Source organism: Nanorana parkeri, unplaced genomic scaffold (assembly GCF_000935625.1).
Source record: "Nanorana parkeri isolate BGI_ZX_2015 unplaced genomic scaffold, ASM93562v1 scaffold112, whole genome shotgun sequence".
NCBI lineage: Eukaryota > Metazoa > Chordata > Amphibia > Anura > Dicroglossidae > Nanorana > Nanorana parkeri.
The window spans coordinates 974809-996851 of NW_017306380.1; the positions used below are offsets into that span (position 1 = coordinate 974809).

The window sequence follows — 22043 nt, forward strand, 5'->3', positions numbered from 1 at the left end:
GTGTAGAGAAGTAGAATTTTGTGGGTTGTTCTTATTTTTTGCTTACCTACCAAGTTTCGGAGATAACAAAGATTGACACTTTCTAGCACAGATGTTTGATGAAAGGTTTAGTGTAGTATAACACTTTTGATAATTGAATAGAGCATTTTAATAGAGGTCTGTTCATCAGACTAAAAAAGTGGGGAAAATATGGTTAGTAGGATACAGAGATTTGGGAAGAGGGAACATTTGTGTCTAAGTTGAGAAGATGTCATCTCACTTCTTGACCAAACTGGACACAGAGAGCCATGTTTTTTGGTTTTATCCATTCCCCATTTGGGATTCTGCTCACTTCCTGTCCAGGAGGCCACACAAGAAGTAAAGGAAAATCTATCCAACAGGAGCACAGACAGAGATAGTCTCCTGTCAGAGGGTCTACCCCTTCTTTGCTCTATCAAAACCAAATTTTGGGCTGGATTATTTTTAAAGATTTCATGACTATAAGATGCTTCTTCTCATGTATTTGTAGCCCAAACAATACACAGTAATATAAAGTGATGCTTGAATCTTCATAATGTCAGGTCAAAAACCTAGAGGTGGCCACACACTCTAATATTTTCTTTGTTCAACCTGTGGGCTGAACGAAGAAAATATAACAGATTCCTCCATCATCTCTTATGAGCTTTAATTGAGGAATCTCCCGCTGTCTTCATTGTATCCTGACAGCGGCTGCTGGCCATTGTGAGAATGCCCAAACAGGGCCAGGAGCTCATTAGCTGTCGGCTCGGTTTGTTCAAAGATTTTCCATCGAGCCCTTTTGATCAGCTGATTGAGGGATGCAGGCCGAAATGGTTCAAAAAGGACCAGCTAAAATGTGCAGAAGCAGTTCCTGGATACACTTATGCGACACCACAAAGTGTGGTATATATGCATTGCAGTGTGTTGCCAATCTTCGGATATACTTCGAAGATACTGACCAGAACTGCAGGGCACCACAATACAAATATGTGAATATTTGTTGGTTTTGGTGCATTTCTTTGCACAAAAGGAGTGCAGGTCCATTTTTTCCAATGGGCCACATTCAAAATCAATGAATAGGGTACAGTTTATGACAGGTTGATGGGTGCATATAGACAGTTTCCCATCAGGAATAGTCAAGAAGCCCCTACCTGCTAATGTACAGTGTAACAGGCTTTTAAATGCTATTATTTTTTTAAATCCCAACAGTAATATTTTTTGGCTGGAAATTTTACGATTTAATTAAAAGGATTGCACTTACCAGACCCAGATCCTGATGTAGTCATATCATATATGAGATCTTTCAAGCATTTCCCATCAGTGTCCAGGTTACAGTCAGTGAGCGGCTCTTCAATACATTGCCGCCTTGTCTTTCTGTAGGTGCCGTGCCGCCTTTGACAGGTGTAGGCCGTTAGGATTATGGCTAATGACAGGACACAGATTGGAATGGTGACTATTACTGTCAGCTCCACATGGCCAAAGTGGGAGGTACTTGGAGATGCTGGAGGTTTGAAAATTAAAAGATACAAAAATTACTTATTAAATTTCAACTAAAGGCTCCTCTATAACAGTCTAAACAAGTCCCAAATCTCGTTACTGTGATGCAGATGTAAATCACATAGTAAACAAAATATTTCCTTTACCGAGCCAAATCTTCCTCCATTTGTGTCCCACCCACTCCCCCTCCCAGACACTGCAGCTCACAGTGGGAGGGTTCCAACAACAGAAGCAATGTTGTCAATCCAGAAAGCAGTGGGCAGGACTAGGTGTTGCCAGGTGCTGATTGACAAGCCTCAGGCTTGTTCATCAGCAGTAACAATGGCAATAGCCACACACCTCTCGCAACATTTATTCATCCCACTGTAGTGCAAGCAGGCACAGCCCACATGAGGGTGGCAACTCTGCTCTGAATTTAGGAGCAGTGCAGCATTGTTGCCATAGCATCACAGGAAGCTGCATTAGGTGGACTTCACTGGCAAGGTCAACAGGTATTTGTGGGACTTTGCAGGGGCTTGTAATAGAGTTCTAATAGAGTTCCATAGTTTTGGATGTCCCCAAGTGTACTCCTAATATATAAACATGGCTGGTAAAAAAAGGCCCTTTAAGAGACTGTCCAAGTCTTGCCTTCACTAAACTGGACTTACAGTACATCCTATTAGTTTGCTTTGCACTCCACTTGGCAAAAACCTCCATGTGGTGTGCTTCCTTCTGCTGACCCCAACCTCAATACTGGACCCTGTATTAATGTATTGGCTGACCAATGGAACCAGAGGGCACAGCGGTGGACCAGGCATCGACACACCCAGATTTACATTGGAAACAAAGCCAGCCCGGTTACCTGACTTTTCTTTCCTGGAATTGAGCAACTCAGAGAGGTCTCCAGCCCCAGCTTGTGATTGGACAATGAGAGAGCAGCAATAGACTGATGCCGCCCTTTTATCTTCTTTGCTCCTATCAGCACATGTAAATGTAGGATACCTGATTGGCACCTAGTTCTCCCCCTCGCTCTCCCAGTCTGAGTGCTGCTCTACAGGAGAATACACAAGGATGATCAAGTCAAACACATGTATTCATACTAATTTTATTAAACATATGTTCCAATATTTGTAATAAATACATCATTGTATGGATTCTGCAATACATCAAGGATCATTAGAACGCTGCAGAGGAGGGGGAGAGAGGATGGAAGGACCGGGTGAGTACAAAAAGTTATACTCACCCAATCCTCGGCTGTGACTCTGCTCCCTCTTGCCTCTCTCCTCCTACGCTACAGCGATGGCATCCTATACACTGTATAGAACGTGATGGCTCAAGGATCCCTAGACCACTGCAGAGGAGAGGGAGCGAGGCTACAGGGACCAGTCTAACAGCCAGCTGGCTCAAAGGATCAGAGGAGGAAAACTTTTTTTATTTTATACCATAGACAAAAATGAGCACTTAGGGTTAAGAATAATTTTTTCAGTTCTTCTTTAACATTAAAGTTAAACGTCATGCAATGACGATCCTGAGAGATGCCGCCGATGAACACTGAAGCTGGCCATGCACTAAAAAAATTATTTGATGAACATTTGTTTGAGTTCCTAAGAGTTAATGGGGTCAAATCAACAATCGATTTCCACTATACGACGAAAAAAATAAGCAGGAATAACCAGGATGGAAATTTGTTTACGAACAAGCAAAATTCTAACAGCGAATGAGGTTTTCATTTGGGAAACTTTATTCATTTCAAAATCAATTGCTGAAATCAAATGAATTTTCGAATGACATTCGTCAAATGTCTGATGACATTATCCAATGCTCCGACAAGATTTTTCATATGAATATACGTTCCGAAATCTACCATCGTATGGCCAGCTTAAGTATAACGTAAGTAACATAAAGCATACATTGGAACACTATGAAATATTCAGCAGATTCCATCCTTGAACAAGAGCGCCCTCTATTGGCAGTACCAGGTCAGTGCCCACTGACAGCTGTCACCCTTTCTAGTCCACCTACATGAACAGTTCTTCTCTTGTACCGCGCAATGTTCCATATCATTCGGGAACAGACATGGAGCAGTAGGTGTCACTCTGCTCAATGTGATCCGAGACATCTTGGTTCATGTTTTGTGCTGATCATACACATTTTAGCAGCTGGGACAATTTACTTAATTTGGGAACCTGGAGCTCTAAAACCGCAGAATGTGGGATGGTTTAGTCAAGTCATGCAAATGCCTTTTTTTTCAGTATAACCTACTACATGTAAGTGGAAAGATATTCACAACACTTACATTTTGCAGAAGCTGGCTAAAAAGGGGTCGTGCCTATGTACAGTTTTTGTTCCAAAATTGAAGCTAAATTGGTTACATAGCAACGCATATGATGATAGGGAAACTGCTCAGACCCCTACTACTGAAAATGTCGGTTTCCTGGCTAAGCTGCCTTGCGGGTAGACATGTAAGCCGGCAAAATGTTTTATTAGTTTCGGGTGTTCTGTTATTTTGTTTGCGAGATTCGGGTCTGAAAGTCAATTCGTTTTGGCATTCGCATTTGGATGAGTTAAATGATCATTATGAACAAAAATTGGTTGCAGAAAAGTGACATGAAATGTTTACTTTGTTTCTTTTTAATTCCTGACACTCCACAGAAACAAAAACAATAAAAAAAAAAAGCAAGGTCTGGTAGGAATGTTAGTGGGGACCCCTGATGTAAATAGCCAGTGGCAGAATGGCTATTGCTCCTGCAGAAGAGCGTACCTGAGAGAGAAAGGGGGTACCCAGTTTTTTTCTGTGTTGGGGTTCCCCTTAAAATTCCTACCAGACCTAAAGGGTCTGGTACGAATTTCCAGGGAATCGCACGCTGTTTATATGTTTTGTTGTGGGTTTTTTTTTTTTACATGGGGTCCCCCCTAACATTCCTACCAGACCTAAAGGATCTGTTTTTTGTATTATTATTGTTTCTGTGGACAGTCAAACACTTAGCTGCAACAGCTATCAGATTCTTTACATTCGGAATAGAGGTGTCCTCAAAGAAGCAGAAGCTGTTACAGAATAACACAGATCTCTCAGCTTCTTTCATTATTTACATTTTGTAGCAATATTGTGTTACTTTGTTTTCATTCAGGATACAAGTGCAGAAAAGCCAAAGAGCGGCAAATGACAGCTCTCCCGTTTGTGTTTTGCCCCGAATGAAATTCGGATGTATCCGAATTTCGGTATCAAACATTCAGATTCCTTTAGATTCGTTATTTCTGACATTTGGAAATTTGGATGCATCCGAATATCATAATTCACAGAAATTCATTCAAATTTAAATTCGGAATGAAACAAATCGCACATGTCTACTTGCTGGTCTCATGGCTTCTATATTTCCTGACTACCGGTACATGCATTTAAAGAGTTCTGACTTTGCATACCTGTTCCAGAACATTAACCCAAAGTGTCAGGGACAGAAACAACTAGCACTTCCAGAAGAAGTTAAAAAAAATGGCAGCCCCACATTTCTCTCTGTACAGGTTTCATTTAATTGGTCAGCCTGCCCAAAACTGGTATTGCAAACTGAAACTGACAACAAAGATCGGTTTGAAGCATTTGTATAGGACAGTTGCTTTACACCCTGATTGTTGCCCTTTTCCTTATTAAAATAAAGGTTTTCATTGGCATTGGGCTATAAAATGAGGACCAACATAGTCAGTAGACATGTGCATTCAGATTCGGACGAACCTGCAAATCAACGAAAATCAGTTCATTCGGCTGTTCGTTCGAATCCGAAATAACGAATTTATTATATGGCCGAATATACTACAACGATATTTGGGCATACATTAATTCTTTTTTAGAACACACTGGCAGCCATATTGGCCGTCAGCGTGTTCTGCGCATGCCCGCCTCCATCTTGGAGGCGGAGCGTATGACATCACACGCTGAACGAGCAGCGGCCAGATCGCCGCCGCTGCCATTTTGGAGTAGATCTAGGTCTACACCAAGATGGAGGCACTCGAACATGAGGGCACCGCCATCTTGGTGTATACCAACATCTACTCCAAAATGGCGATGCGCAGAACGAACCAGAGGCCGATGTGGCCGCCGCTCGTTCTGCGGTTTGAGATTCAGGGGCTCGTTACCCCAGAATCTGAAACAACATAACAACATTCCTTTGACGAAACAAATGAAAACGTTTTTCGTTTTCATTTGCTTTGTCTGAAAATGTTTTCTGTTTTGCACATGTCTAATAGTCAGCTTCATGTTGATAAGGACATGATTTTATCTTTCAGAAACAGATTGCACTCAATCAGGGGTGGACAGCCTCATTCAGGCAGCTGTTGTGGAACTACAAGTCCCCCAAGGCACTGCAAGACTCTGATAGCCACAAACATGACTCCCAGAGGCATGATGGGATTTTTAGCTTTAGCACAGATGGAGTGCTGAGGCTGCCTACCCCTGCTCTAGTACTGTATATAAAAGCTGCATTATATTTATTACATGTGCAATTGTCACAAATAACATACACGTGTGCAAAAGTTCCCATGCCTGTACAGAAACTCAGATATGTGATACAGGTGTAACTGGACAGGAAATCAGATATTAGCTGGAAAATACTGCTCTGCCTTCAGTTTTATGTAATGTTATTTTAGATATGGTGGCCTTTCAGGAACTTTTCACTAGGAAAACATTAAAACTTTGATAAAAAGAGTTTAAAGTACTAAACAGCAATTAGATAGCAATATCAGGTAAAAACAAGTTTAAAGTACTAAACAGTAACCAGATAACAATATCAGGTTCCAAGAGATACCTGCATGTACGTATTCATGCATACCTTACATACCACCATGTGAGCCGTGAGACGTGGGGCATTATCTAAAGAAAACCTGGGCTGTTGTTAAGAGCTTGGTCCCTTACTGCATCTTACTAATAAGAACCTGTCCCCTTTCTGCATCTTACTATTGGAGAGTGAGGCCGCCCCTGAGGAGCCAAGAGGAGTGTGGCTTTAACTCTAGACCGTAGGAGATGGTGGCAAGTTGCACAAAAAAGCACCCCATGTTTCATGGTTGCTCCTGAAGAAATGTAAGACTGTGTCACATCACGTGCTTTCATTTCTAGCTGCTGTGACAGTACAGTGCCCAGCCAGGGTAAAAGTAACTTTTGTGTCATTCAGAGTTCTCGCTCATGCAGGTTGAGGGGCGCCAGGAGGCTCCAGGAGGCTTGAGTCATGGAATTTCAGTTTTCTCAGTTATTGGAAAATCCTGGATTGGGTCCTGGAGTCAAGAGGTTTTGTAGAGTCTCGGGAGCCTCCAGTCCTTAGTTCACATTTTATATGTGATAGTACAGTGCCTAGTCATGGAATAAAGAGGGTTTTGTGTCACAAAGGGTTCTCCCCCATGCAGATGGAAGATCTTGCAGGATGCTAATTGCATACAGAGACAACTGGATTTTCAGTTTCCTAAGCAATTGGTAAATCCTGGATTGAGTCCTGCAGCCCGGAGGCTTTATAGAGTCTTGGGTGGGATAAAGCCTCCAGCTCTAGGATCACATTTTATATGTGACGGTACGGTGCCCTGTCATGATAAAAAAACGTTTTTCTGTCACCGAGGGTTCTCACCCATGCAAGTTGAGGGGCTCTGGGATGCTCCTTTCATACAGAGGAAACCGAATTTTATGTTTCCTCACCGATTGGTAACTCCTGTATTAAGTCCTTGAGCCCAGAGGCTTTGTAGAGTCTTGGGTGGAATGAAGCCTTCAGCCATGGGTTCATATTTTATATGTGACAGTACGGTGCCCAGTCATGATATAAAAAGGGTTTTGTGTCACACAGAGTTCTTGTCCGTGCAGGTTGAGGGGCTCCAGGATGCTTCTATCATACAGAGGAAGCTGGATTTTAAGTTTACTCAGCGATTGGTAACTTCTGGATTGAGTTCTGGAGCCAGGACGCTTTGTACAGTCTTGTGTGCAATTAAGCCTTACCACAGGTCCACATTTTATATGTGACAGTACAGTGCCCAGTCATGGTATTAAAAGAGTTTTATGTCACCCACCGTTCTCGCCAATGCAGGTTGAGGGGCTCCGGGATGCTTCTTTCATACAGAGGAATCCTCCATATGTACCAAGCATCCATAGCTCCTCAACCTGCATGAAAGAGAACCTTGGGTGAGACAAAGCCCTTTTTCTACTGTGACTGGGGACCATACTGTCACACTGTGCATTAAGAAATATTAATAAGAACACAGGTTCACTTTAATTTCATAATTACAAACATTCCAGGGTTACAGTTTATAGATGAAAATAGCCTGAAAAAAATCCTTATTCTGAATCTATTTGCTATGACGTTAATAGTTTCCTGACAAAGGCCGTATACAATAAAATATTATTTCAACGTTGACAACCATTTTTTTAAAGAATATCTAATGCTGTATACAGTATAACGTTACATATGCATACTGTGCAGCTTTCAGCTAATGTCTATCTGAAACTTAAAAAGCAATTCGAGGCAACAAGTGAAATCAGTCCGTGAGTTACTAATATTAGTCTTAAATTCGCCCGCTGTGCTAAAGTTAGAAAGGCCACTTAATTTACCCTAATCTGTGATCTCTGTAATCCGCTCCTCACATGTAGGGTGGGTGGGTCTGCTTCCATAATCTGTGCTGTGAAACATATCTCTACTTCACCTATCACCAGTCTGATACAAACTACTAGGGCAGGTTTTAATATAATTGGAGGGCGTGAATGTGCCGTACCGCTGAATTTATCACAGACATTTCGTGACATCAGTGAGAGACAGCAGAGAGCCTGTAGTGGGTGCGTCTGGGAACTGGAAACCCCTTATGTGTTACAACAGTTATGCAAAAGGAGTTCTCATACCACAGTTACAAAAGTAATAGGATGGACTGGTGCACTACAGCTATAGCTGCATATATAACTAAAGACCTCAGGAAGTAGGCAGTATTCCCTTCATGCATTTTAAAATTTAGTTTACAGTTTTGACTGGGGAGTGATTTTAAAGCCCAACTCCAGGGTAGGTTTTCTATCTGATAAAAACACCCTCCTGGCAGTGTTAAAAAAAAGGAGCTCAGGCTATGATACTTACATTAAATCTGGAGCTGTCTCCTGCAGTACTTCTTCACCACAAGATGTCCTCAGTCTTTAGGGTTGAATGAACGCGAGAATTAAATAACCCAGAAGAATGAGCACATGCATGCAGGGTGTCATGGCCACCAATGGCACCATTTAGAGATGTAAAAAACACTGATATTAGCACATGAGCACCGCTCTCCACATCAGTGCAGGCCACTTAGCCCGGAGAGGAGGCAAAGAGGAAGAGAACCCTACAGTGTCATATGATCAGTCTGAAGTCTTTCATAAAGGTAAGTATGCAAATACAAAAAGCAGAATTTACTGAGAAAGTGGGCCACAAGGGGGGTCAATTCAGAGGGAAGTGTAGAGGCCAGAGTCTGGCTTTTATTTTGTTCTGGATGAAGCAGGAAAAGGTTATAGTCACTGTAGGTTTTTTATTATCATCCTAGTTGGGGAAATAAGAGTTCACATTTTATCCCAAAAGAAATCTGTCACTGAGAACAGTACTTTGTTTTGCAGCTGCTCGCTAAAGCTGGCAATATAAGTTACAATCAAAATCTACCATTTCTTTTAAGTTTACCAACTATGTAATGTGAAGGCCAGGGCCGACCCTGGGCTTGTTGCATCCTGAGCCTATTGCCTGAGGCGGCATCTCTCTGGGTCATGCCAGGTTGCTAAGAGCCAGGCAGGAAGATGTATAAGAGCCATCATGTCACTGGTTGCCAGGAGCTGGGCTGGACATTGGCCAGAGCATCCCAGGTTGCTAAGAGCTGGACAGGAGGCCCATGAATCCCTCCGTTACCGTCCATCTTGAGCAGCACAAAGTCTAGGGACACCACTGTTGAGGGCCAACCCAAACACTCCATTACATTTGTAGGCAGTGGCACGGGCCCTTGCTCATCATGAGTGTTTGAAGATCTAAAGCTAGACCTACCTGGGTGATTTTTAGCAGCCTAGCACAAGCAACCTCTAAGGCTTATATCAGAAGGGGAATTCTGCCGCTAGAGATAGCACACCAGCGGCAGGATTGCTAAAGAGGCTGCCTGTCTGTACCTACGAAATTACTCCCTCTGTAGCCAGAATCAGTGAAATGTCGCTCTGTTGCTGGACCAAACACTGCTGAATCTAAGTTGCCAGTGATGGAAGTGACATCTCTCTACAGAGGGAGCAATTGCATAAGGCAGACAGCCTCCTAACACTCCTACCTCTGGCAATCTTGACAAATCACTAGATCTCTAGCGATAGTAACCCATCTTATAACGTCAGTGTATGAATTGCAACCGATCATTAAATGATGGAGCAAAATGGTTGCCTGTGGTGTAAGTTACGCAAGCAGCATGTGGTAGTAATCAATCGCGCACCATTGGAGCACAGTGCAATTAGGTAAAATGAATCACAACTGTGTACTATATATGTGGCTTACACCATAACAAGCCATGCATAACTGGTGAATAGAAGGAAGCTGCCGGTCTAATCGTCTGCGACAGGGCATACCCTGCCCTGCAGCTGCACGCAAACAAAGGGGCCGGATGCTGGTAACATCAATGACATTATAAGGACACATGGCCACATTTGGTCAATGACATTGATCTAATATAACCATGTGACCATGTAAGGTCAACGGTATCGCCAGCATCCCATCCCTTTGTTTACGTGCAGCAAATTGGGTCGGCATTTACAGCTTCCTTCTGGGTTCAGAAGACCTCAAGTTAGGACCGAACCCAGACTCATCCCTACTGGTGATCCTATCATGTAGGTGCTTGTTCAGGAATTTCCTGGTATGTTAGGAAAATTCCCTGTTGCTGTCTTTCCAACTGCTCTCCTGCATTGTCAAATTGTCACAAATGCATCCGGTGGAGACTATAAGCAGCCACACCAACTCTTGACACCCTTGCATGTCCTGCTGTTGTCACCATTAGAAAAGCCTACCTTTAGCAATGACATGGAGGACACCAATAAGTAATTCTGCAGCCAAATGGGGATGCCAGATTCCCCCCCACCACCACCATGCTCAATGCACTGGCATATTTTCATGATCAGAAAGCTGACCCTAAGCAATGACATGCAGCCCTGTGTGTGTTGCAGGAAGTGGCTGCAAAGAGGCCGCAAGAAATCAGTAGCACCGAGATTCAGAGATGGGTGAAAACTGTCTTCCTGCAAAGAAAAAAAAAAATGGCGGTTGTTTTTGATAAATCGTACTTTAGCAAATTAAATGCCATCTAGTTGGGGTTTAGATCTGCTTTGATTAAAGTAGCATGTTGTCTACGCTTAGCATCCAGATTAACAATATCGTCCACTAATCTTCCACTACCAATTACTTAGCACTGCAATGAATTTAAAAAGTGTTTTTTTTTCAACAAAACTGCGATCTTGTTCACATGTGACAAATTATTCTGAAGGTTTGTTGCTTTAGCATACTAAGCGTTTCCTTGAAAATCATCATAGCTTCTCTTATACTCATCACATCCACAACGACCACAATACTGTCCATAGAAAACACTCACAGCTTTATGTTTTATGCTTCAGATAAACGCTTGCATCATTTGGCAATGATATACATTGTACAATCCCTAACATTTTACATATATACATTTCTAGCATCATCCACACGGAGGATTTCACAACCATTCCCTAGATGGTCTCCATTTGTCTCCTCGTCAGGAAGAACCATCCCCAGCGAGCTTGAACTGGCTCACTTGGCAGAAAAAAGCCTCTAGAAAGTTGACATGACTTCTGTCAGCCTGGCCTTAATGTCTGATGGAAAAGAGAAACACATAAATCGGGTTTTAGGGAAAACTTCTGATTCACTTGATATAAGGAAACGTAAAGCTGAAGACCGGGCAAAAAATGAAAACTTATTTAAAAGCGCAAGTCTCATGTAATACAGAAAGATATGGCTTACATTAAAGCCAAAAAATAGTATTGCAACTGCCCTGTGTTTCCTTGTTCGCCGGTCAGGGCCGTCATTAGAAATCATGGGACCCCATACAGTTCACCTGACAGGCACCTCACCCACAAACAGCCTCTGCAGTGCCCCCCAGCTAACCAGATGGGCCCTTAGCTCAGGTATGTCAGTAATGCCTGTACCCCCCTATCATCGACCCTGACCTATCATAGACTAAATTGTGCATTGCTGAACTCCAAGACATTTACAGTCTGGTCCATGATGCTCCTCCTGTGGCTAAACAAGTAAAGCAACTCAGACTGCACACACAGCCTAAACTACTGATGGTCTCAGTCAAGTACTTTGTATCTTGGCAGCCCTTGCCGGGCTCCCTAGCTTATCTAATGGAGCCTGGGCCCAGCTGTGGGAGTAATGCCTGTAACCCCCCACCCCCTTATCATCATCCATGCCAGTCAGTAGACCCCATTGTGCATTGCTGCCTTCAAGTCATTTTAAAACTGGTGCATGATCCCCCCCCCGATGGCTAAATGTGACTGACTTTTAGACTGCACACACAGCCTAATCTGCTGATGGTTTCAGCCAAAAACTGTGTATTCTGGCAGCCCCCCAGGCTTATATGGTGGGGCCTGGGCCTGGTACAGGAGTAATGCCTGTACAGCCCTCCCTATCAGCAACCCTGCCAGCCAGTTGACCAGATTGTGCATTGCTACCTCCAAGTAATTTTTGGTCTGGTCCATGATCCTCCTCCTTGGCTAAATATGTAAAGCAACTCAAACTGCACACATACTTCTGATGGTCGCAGCCAAGCACTGTGAAGGACATTTATCAATACTGGAGCAGACAAAATCTGAAGCAGCGGTATATATGGCAACCAATCAGCGCCTCTCTCTCATTTTCAAAATCTTATCTGAACAAACTGAAGAGAGAAGCTGATTGGTTTCCATGCCCATGTGCTCCAGATTGTGTCTGCTCCGGTTTTGATAAATTCCCACTTGTGTATTTTGTCCATCACACCCATTAAATCCATTGGCTGATCAAGTAGTCTGGGCAGTTACATGTTATAGGTCAGCTTGTAATTGTTGTGGTTCCGTGACAAGGCAATGCCAATGCGTATCCACAAGGCTAAATAGCTGTGAGGCGCTGCTGGGAGCAGTAAGATGGCACAGTGGTGTAGTGGTTAGCACTTCTGCCTTGCAGCACTAAGGGTCCCTGGCTCAAAATCCCGATCAGGAGTTTGTATATTCTCCTTGTGCTTGTGCGGGTTTCCTTCGGGTACTCTGGTTTCCTCACATGCTGAAAGGTTAATTGGCTCCTGTTTAAATTGGCCCTTGTATGTATGCATGTGAGATAGGGACCTTAGATTGTAAGCTCCTTGAGGGCAGGGGCTGATGTGAATGTTCAACTATGTAAAGCACTGTGTAAATTGTCAGCACTATATAAATACCTGTAATAAATAGTCTAGGAACTTGTAGTCACATCACCATTAGGCTTTCACAGTTTGCAGTGCAGGGCATGTCAGTCAGGATAGTAGACCTACAAATGTCCATTTTCCTCACTGAAAACACTGCAAAAGTAAGGGGAGGACATTTACCAGGAAGTGGTAGGCAAAAAAGTATTTGGAACTTCTATTCCGATAGCAGGAAACTGAACTCAGAGCAACACAGAAACACCCCAGGTATTCGTTATTTTTTTTATATCCCCATACATATTTTTTGCCAGAATGTAGAAATCTATCTTAACAATAACAAATCAATATAACTATTTTAAAGAAATGTGTATAGAAAAGTGTTGGTTGGAAAAGATGCTGATTTGCATGGGAAGCCCATCTCAGAGATTGAGCACTACTATTACAAATCGGTTGAACACTTGTCCCCTAGGCATAGCCTCACCCACTGTCCCTTAATGAAGAATTCAACTTTGCTTTCTTTGGATTTGTTATAGCATGTAAATACCGGTTTGACCGAAATTCCACTTTAAGAAGACGCGGCTGCATGTCACAGTAAATAACACCTAATCAAAGCTAGAAAATATTAAACTAAATTGAACCAGTAATACCGGGCTAGTTGTAAAACCTTGAAAAGTAATACACTGTGAACCAATGGGGCATATCAACACTGTACAGATTTAACTACCCGGGGATTTCAACATAATAGATACATCGGAGAAAACTTTTACGATGCATGCTTATGTTTAGCTCCTCTGCCCCTCAGCCACTGCTATTAGTGGCAATTGCCGGCTGTCAAAATGACAGCCAAGACTTGCTTTGTAATTGACTCGTGTACAATGACACTTGTAGATAGCCTGCAAGGAAAGCCCCTGCCCCCACATACACGTGCATGCGAGCATGAACACATGTGTCAGGTGCGCCTATGAAAATGACTATTGTGCCACACACGTTAGGTATTGCTGTGCACACCTGAGTGAGAGCAGCGATTCCAGGGCCAATATTTAAGGTGCGCTCTAAACTGGTGATCTGTACAGGCTTTTAAAGCGTCACCTGTGAACAATTTTAGGTACCACAGTTTCTTCTTGTTTCATGACACACAATTTTGAGGCTTGACATGTTTGGTATTTATTTTCTCAGCGCAACCTCATTTTTATATCTTAACCAAAATAGGTTATTTATGTGTTTATGTGCAATAATATTAACGTACCGTATTTGCCAGCGTATAAGATGGGTTTTGAGACCTTAAAGCATACCCTGAAAATTGGGGGTCGTCTTACACGCCGGGTACATACAGAAGGATACGGTATACTGTATGTAGCTTCGGCAGCCAATCACGGCAGGCTTTGCATTCATGAATTACCGCTTATGGTACTGAAAATTAACCCTGAGCCACACTCGGGAATACCGCCATGGATGTTAGTGGGTGCATTGAAACATTATTTTGGGCTATACTCGTCTTATACGACAAGTATAGCCCAAAACCTATATTTTAACACAAAAAGTAGGGGGTCGTCTTATACGCCGAGTCGTCTTATACGCCGGCAAATACAGTAATTGTGTTTTTTACATAACATTTGGGTTTGATAAACCGTTGTGCTAATATCATGCGACATAAAAAATTGCAACTGCCACCCTTTTATTCTACAGGGCCTCTGCTTTTAGGAAACATATAATTCCGGGGGGTTTAGTAATATTAACGTGCATGAAAAGGCAAAAATGGTGAAAGAGTTAAAGTGCCTATGGACAATTTTGGGTACCAAAGTTTTTCAGTGTTTCACGGGTGCAAACAATTTTGGGGCTTGACATATTTGGTCTCTATTTACTTAACGTAACCTCACCTGTTCTATATTACCAAAGAAATGGGTATTCTGTTCAGTGTGTGAGCAGTAAAATTAATTTGATTGCGTTTTTACTGAAAATTTGGGTTTGATAAACTGTTGCGCTGATATCGCGTGACATAAAAAACTTAAAAGCTTAAATGTAATATATTGATGTCCAACATAAGTGGCAGCTAGAGGGACGCGACAAACTACTAACACTGACAGGGGTTATTACAATGGCCCATAGTTATTTATAAATTTATTTGTACAACCTTTATCCCAAAAAAAGAGAAAAAACTGTTTCTGCAACAGATTTAAAAGTGTTGGAGTTCGGCTTTAATTTATCAGTCAAATCCATCTAAGGCTGGCCATACATCTATCAATTTTTTTTCGTTCAACCCGCAGACTGAAGAAAAGAATTGACCCGATTCCTCCTTCAACACAAACAGTGTGTCGATCGAGGAATCCCCGCTGTTTACACTGTAGGCGGCTCATTGGCTGCCGGCTCTGATCGATTCGAAAATTTTCCAGCCGGCTCCTTCGATCAGCTTATCGAGAAATACCGGCTGAAAGGGAGCTGACAGCCCCACACACTGTGCGAATTGCAGCAGGTACATTAAAAACCGCCCGAAATTCGACCAGTGTATGGGCAGCTTAAATCTGCTAGTGCATCTAACACCATCCTCCCCACAGGGTGACAACGCTGCTGTCCATGGGTGGCTGCATTGCTCCTCCATAGAGCGGAGCCACCCTAAGGGGGGTTTTAGTTTTTTTAAGTTTATGTACATTTTCAGCAATATTCAGTCCTAATATCTTCATTTTAACATGTGTGCAAAAAATGCAAAAACTGCTCTGGCAGAGAAAGGGATAAAAAAGAACTCTGGGCATTTAAAAAAAATTAAGCCTTGCAGTGGGGCTACCCCGGCACTGCAAAGATGAAGCGCTTGTTTTGGTCTGGGGTCTAAAATATAAAGGATATACTCACCCGATCTTAGGTCCTGCCCGGCTGCTAGAACGGTCCCCAAAGCCGCTTCTCCCCTGGGCTCTGGCAGTCTAAGCCCTCTGACATCCTCATGTCTATGCAAGGTCTAGTCACTTGTATTAGATGTGCGGACACTGAGGGACATACCCTAGCCGGAGCCGACGGGAAGAGAGGTGAGCAGTAAACCGCGGCAGGACCAAGGTGAGTTTATCTTCTTTGTTTCAGACCCTAGACCAAAATGAGCACTTAACCCTTGCAATGTAGGGGTAGGCCCACTGCACGGGTTCATTTTTTAAATGCCCGGAGTTGTTTTTTAAGGCTGGTGGACATGGGACGTCATTAAGGTAAGTTGGGTGGGAGAGAAAGAGTTAGTAGGCAGAATCAGGGCTTTGAATGGGTGTACAGCTGCAGGGAATTTGGCTGGAGGTGCTGGGGTGTATTTTGCATTTTTAAGCAAAAAATTTCCCTCTTTCCCATCTCAGCATGTTGGTATTTATGTACCTGAGACTGGTTATTCACTGGTAACCAGTGAATAAAATATGAACCAGTGTTTTAAAATAAAACAAGTGAGAGATGAAGGCGTTTTTTTTTTTTTTGCATAGGTACTTTTAAATATAACTTATGTTACACAGGTGACCTTTGTGTCCGTGCCATTGGCTGCTGTTGATAATAAAAAGCCTATTTTTTGCAATGCCCTTTCACCTCCAACAAATAACTAAGCATAACTGGACGGCAGTCAAGATGCTTATTCAGTGTTTGTTGAGCCTGATGACAGATCACTGGGCAGTGTGCTGGGCAGCTGCAGCCCTCAGACAGCCTCGCTTTTCACTTTTACCGAAATCTCGCCTCTTGTGCAACAAAACAAACAACAAGTCAACTCTGACACTGCTGTGGGAATTAGCATTTCGGCAAGTCAGTAGGGCAAAAGGCCTAATGCCGTTTGTACAAAACACAGAGGAATAGCTATCTGACCACTGACTGCTGGTAGGAGGACGGTGCCAGCTACAGAAAAATGAGGACTTAAAGCTAAACTCCGGTCTTCTCTATTCAAAATTATATATTATTATATGTATATATTATAATATATAGTAATATTATTGTTATTATTATTTTATGTACCAAATATCCTTTTGCACACCTGTCATTTTGCAGTCCCTGTTGCACACTACACAATCGAAGAGGAGGGTTATATCATGGTGGAGCTACGCTATTGACAGGGCAGGAGTTTGCATTAGGTACAGTAGGCTCATGCCTATAGGTGACAATACAGAAGCCATTCCCTGGGTCTGGCTATCATTTTGACAGTTTTTGCAGGCTTAGTTTATACAGGACCTACTCTTAAAGAAGAACTATGGGGTAAGTGTTTTTCCCCATAGTTCTCCTAAGGGTCACGGGAGGACACAAACTAGCGTTCCTCCCGTGACCCAAAGCTCAGTATACCGCAATCTACAGCCCGTGGTATACTGAGACCGCCGCAGCCAGGACGTATCCCGACATTACTGTCGAGATCCACCCAGCTGCTGATTGACAGCTGGCTCTGCCTATCTAGAGGCAGTGCCAGCTGTACTCTCCCCCGTCCGTTCCGCCAGTCAGCGCTGTAGGATCGGAGTGAGGAGATCCCTGCAGGGAGCCGTGAGTGAGTCACGGCTCTCTGCAGGGGCATGATCGAGAAGTGAGTGAGCGACGGTATGTGTTCGCTCACTTCCCGATCTATTGAGCCGACGTGTGACAGTTTCATTGTCACACGTCGGCTCGAACTATGAGGCTGAGTGAAAATTACTCACCTCATAGTTCTCCTTTTAAAGTGACATTAAAGTCAAACTTTTTTCCCCCTTCTCAATCCTGCTGTAGGGACTTACCTTAAATGATGCCTCTTAATCCGCTCATCTTCTTCTTTAGTGTAGTTTTTAGCTGTCCCTCCAGCGCTGGTGCGGGTCTCCGATCCAGCGCTGACTCCTCGGTCCTCCTCTTCTCTGATGTCCCGCGGAGTCTGTGCGGGTGCACGCTGCTCCATAGACCTACCTTGTGTCTCTCCTCGTCTCCCGGCCGAACATCTGAAGTGCGCATGCATCCGCCCCAAGATCCTTTGCGGCCGCCCGAGACTCATCAGATGTTTGGACGGAGCGCACGGCAAAGACACAGGTAAGTTTAAACCCTTTTTAAAAGGTTTATTTTTAATGTTTTTGCATATATCTCCTGCTTGCCAGCAGGAGATATATGCAAAAACATGTGAGGGTTTAATAACCTTTTATTGTTCCTGTGGATCAGCTGTCCCGCTGTGGTGAGATTTATAAATCCCGTCTGCCTCTGGGAGCCATGGCAGTTGCTGTCAGAGTCTTACAATGCCTCATGGTTCTTGTAGTTCCACAAAAGCGGAAGGGGCAACGTTTAGATACCCCTGCTGTACACGATGGATAAGCAAAATTGGCAAATTGTGGCAAAAATTTGAGATTTTGGCTAAATTTCTAAATTTTGGCTAAATGCGGTGAATCAATGGGAAAGGCGAAATTAAGGTCGCTTTGGTGGCTTTTGAAGGTGACGCAGGATAGGGATCACTTGTCTTTATTTGCATATTATACAATAAGCAGAAACATCTATTTCCAAAGAAACAGAATTATCCATTCACTACAGTAACATGTTGGCTGAGTCAGGAAAAAACTCTATCAGAGTTTAAAGTGCACCTAGAATCAGCTACAGTATATATTTTCATGTTATGTGCAAGAATGCTGAGTAATACATAAGTATACCACAGTTATTTATTACCTCTCAGAGATCACAGTACTGTCTTCATCTGCTTTTCTCCTCAAAAGGATGAAGCCATCTTTGTTCAGGCATCACCCAGGGGTGGCATTCCTGGACTAAGATATCAGCTCAGAGATGACGCAGTCATGTAAATCCTGGGGCCTTTGCAGTTCTTGCCTGTGCTCACAAATGTCTGGCACAGATCAGCCCAGTGCTGCAGCCTCTCACCTTGTACCTTGCAACAAAGTTATAATGTTGCAGTCTGATCACTGGAGGAGAGGAGACTGACGAAATGCTTCCTTCTTCCTGCAGCAGGCTGATGACATCATCCCTGCTTAGGCACAGTCACTAGATGGCAGCTAAAAGCCCAACTCAGGGTGAAATACAGTTCCTGCAGCTTAGTACGTTGTATAGTCCCTTTGCTGTAAACACCGCTGCCATGATAAGATTATCCTACTCCTCCCCTGCTGATGGAAGTCCAGCTCCTGCTGAACATCCATGCCCACTCCAAATCTCTTAGACCTCAAGCCCTACAGTACCATCTGTACGCCCCTCTCCTCCTGGCCAACCTCAGAGCAAACAGGGCCCCCCCTCCCTTTCCGTCTCCATTTTGTGATTGACAAGGAGGAGCGGGGGAAGAAGACACGACTGCAGCACTTAGGCCTGTGAGACATGCAATGCTGCAGCTGGAGTGTGCATAGAAGTTCAGCAGGAGCTGGACTTCCATGTGCAGGTATACGTAAAGTAACACTAAACGCGGAGTTAAATCTTAAAAATACATTCAAGTACCCTAACTAGTAACAAACTTGTATCTTATGTGTGTATCACTCGGCTGTAGATCCTCAAATCATCTCTGAATTGGTGCTGACACTGTCCTTCCTTCTGGAGGGTGACTACTTTTGTTCCCCAGGGTCACTGTGTGTGCTGTAAAGTAGTCATTGCTCCAAGCTCCCTCCCATGATGGACTACAATCTCAATACAAATTAGTAAACTAGACGTGAGAGCACAAGGAACAGTTTGATCCCGGCACTCCTGGGTGTTTTTTGGTTATGTCCTCCCACCAGCCTTCATGTCACTATAGGACACAGCAGTAATGTAGGGAGTGGCGAATTAATCCACAGAGCACAGCGAGTCTGGGAATCGGATACTTCGGAAAGTGTTGGGTTCTGAACATTATTCAGGCAGCTGATACTCTACAATATAGGGCAAAAGTCAGCAATAGGAGCTCCCATATTTTGATCCAGAAATTATTCTTTTAAAGGACAATTGCAAGGAACTGCATAAAAGCACCTTTGAGTTTACCAAGGTCTTCCTTTAAAAGTGCGGAGAGGTTGGGTGTCACCACTGTGGCGATTTTCACTAGTAATACAAAGCGGAGGCAGGAGACGAGGCTGTGGCACAGTCTGCAAAACTGCAGGATCTAACTAGGCATTACCACCCTCTTTATGCTAGCCATATAGCTATACTGTCTGATGAAATGCTACACAACGCTGGTTCACCATACATATAGTTTATTCACTCCAAGAACCAGCAACGGTATGGACACTGTCTAGTAGCTGCACACCTCTACTGCGAATTGCTTTTCAGAGGGAGCCTGCAGCCCATCTGAACAAGGTCTAAATAAAGGGTAAATATTTAAAACAATTTAACACAACTTTTGAATTTACATGTTAAATCTTATATGAGATTGAATGAATCAAGTAGCTAGCATATGGCAAACCTAAAGAAATGACGTCAGTTATTTAATACACATTATAATGTGTGAATAGTAACATATCACAGATGCTGTAGCAACAATCTAACAATTAAAGTGTCCTGTACAGTCCATATGGAACCAGAGCTGACATACCTGGAGGTAATCGGAGTGTAACATTATTACAGAAGTCAGAGTGGCAGCACTCGGTCCTAGTAATGTTGTTTGAGCTGTGACAGTAGACCTGAGCTTTCAGCTCCAGAAGAGAGATACAAGACTTGATCACTTCCTCTTTGCCATTGGTGAGCATCACCGACGTCCAGCAGGCCCCTTCTGTCTGGCAAGTGTAGTTGGTGGTTTCGCACATCAGACACACACATTTCAGACCTAGAAGAACAAAAAGAAAAGTGTAATTACACAACGTATCCAACCTTATGCCATACTAATCTCAAACATATTGTTGCTGGCTGTGTCAAGTGCAGGGAGAATACTCTAGGGCCTATTTTAAAGAGAATTGTAGGGTCCTTCATCCTGTAAATGTTCGTTTTGGGCAAATAACACCGAACACAAATGTTCCTAATACTTTTCCCCTAGTTGGAATGTATTATGATGTAACACTACAATATGGCCACTAGATGGTGCTGAGGAGCATAATAAATACTTATTTCCCATACTCCTCACCCCTATCTAGTGGCTAAAATGTAGTTTTACATCACAATGCATTCTAATTAGGAAAAAGTATATTAAGAACGTCCGCTTTTGTCATCATTTGCCCAAAACGTACGTTCACAGATGTTCACAGGGCAAAGGGCACTGCAAATTGTTTATAATTATACCCTTATGATTACAGTTGTATCACTGTGACACTCTGTGCAGTCCATGCACAATGTCAGGCCTATGTTTATACTCCTTTTAATACATATTTCCCAGCAAGCAAAGTCACACATAAGCTTGCCATTAGCTTTACGTTCGATCTGTGCCTTAAAAATAGGCCCTTTTGAGTAGATCCAGCCATGAACATGAACCCTTGAGTTGCCTTAGCAACTCCGTTTATGGAAGAAGAAGAAGGGGGAGAAGTCATCTGTAGGGGAATAACAACCATTAGACATGGATTTCAAGCTATTCCAATGTTGGTGAAGGTTTTCATTTCTATAGGACAAGGGTTAGCTGGTAGTAGACAGTCCCATTTAATAGGGCTTGTTTAGTAACGTTGAAGATGTTTCACCACAGTATTTATTACCCACACATGCCGAGGCACATTTCATGATACTATAGGTAAAGTGTTTGGATTAAGGGGACTGAGATGACTGCATGGCTAACGATGTTGGGTATGCTCCCAACACTAAGAAAATGAAAAAGTCACTTCTATGGGTTGTCAAACACCTTCTACATTATTAAAGTCCAGTTGAAATTAAAGTGTATCTCTAGGCAAAAACATTTTTTTGATAGAGTAGGTAAGGGTTAAACCCTCTAAAAAATCTTAATTGCTGTCTCCCCATTAGGGAGATTTATCATTATCACGTAGAAGGAAATTTGGGAAATCCAAAAATGTTGAGTTGTCCACACAAGAAGAACAAGAAGAGGAACAAGAAGTATGGGGAAATTTTTTTGATGGGGACAACTGTCTAAGAGGGGAATTACTCCTACTTTGGGAAAATTCCATTAACTTTCCGTTCTAACATCTCTGGGACAGGACGTAAAGGGAAATTTCCTGAATGGTACACAGACAGCAAAAGAGGGGATTTAACTCCTACCTATGGTACCCAAAGCTAAAAGAAAAAAAATTGCCTATGCAAACAATTTAATTAACCATGGCTGTCCATCCAATCAATCATTCCCCTTGTAAAACCAAGAAGACAAGCGGGGGGGGGGGGGTTTTTCAAAACTGGCGCAGTTGTCGACGGCCACC

At 43.0% G+C, this 22043-nt stretch overlaps 1 protein-coding gene across 1 annotated transcript in view; it reads right to left on the reverse strand.

Moving 5' to 3' along the window:
* The window catches only part of ACVR1C (activin A receptor type 1C), a 61031-nt gene that overhangs the window by 12702 nt on the left and 26286 nt on the right, over positions 1-22043 (reverse strand). The window contains exons 2-3 of the mRNA XM_018553142.1: positions 20291-20521; positions 1259-1498 (exon numbers count right to left, since the gene is read on the reverse strand). Coding sequence (XP_018408644.1) covers positions 1259-1498; positions 20291-20501 — 451 coding nt within the window. The 5' untranslated portion in view covers positions 20502-20521. The remainder of the gene's footprint in view (positions 1-1258; positions 1499-20290; positions 20522-22043) is intronic.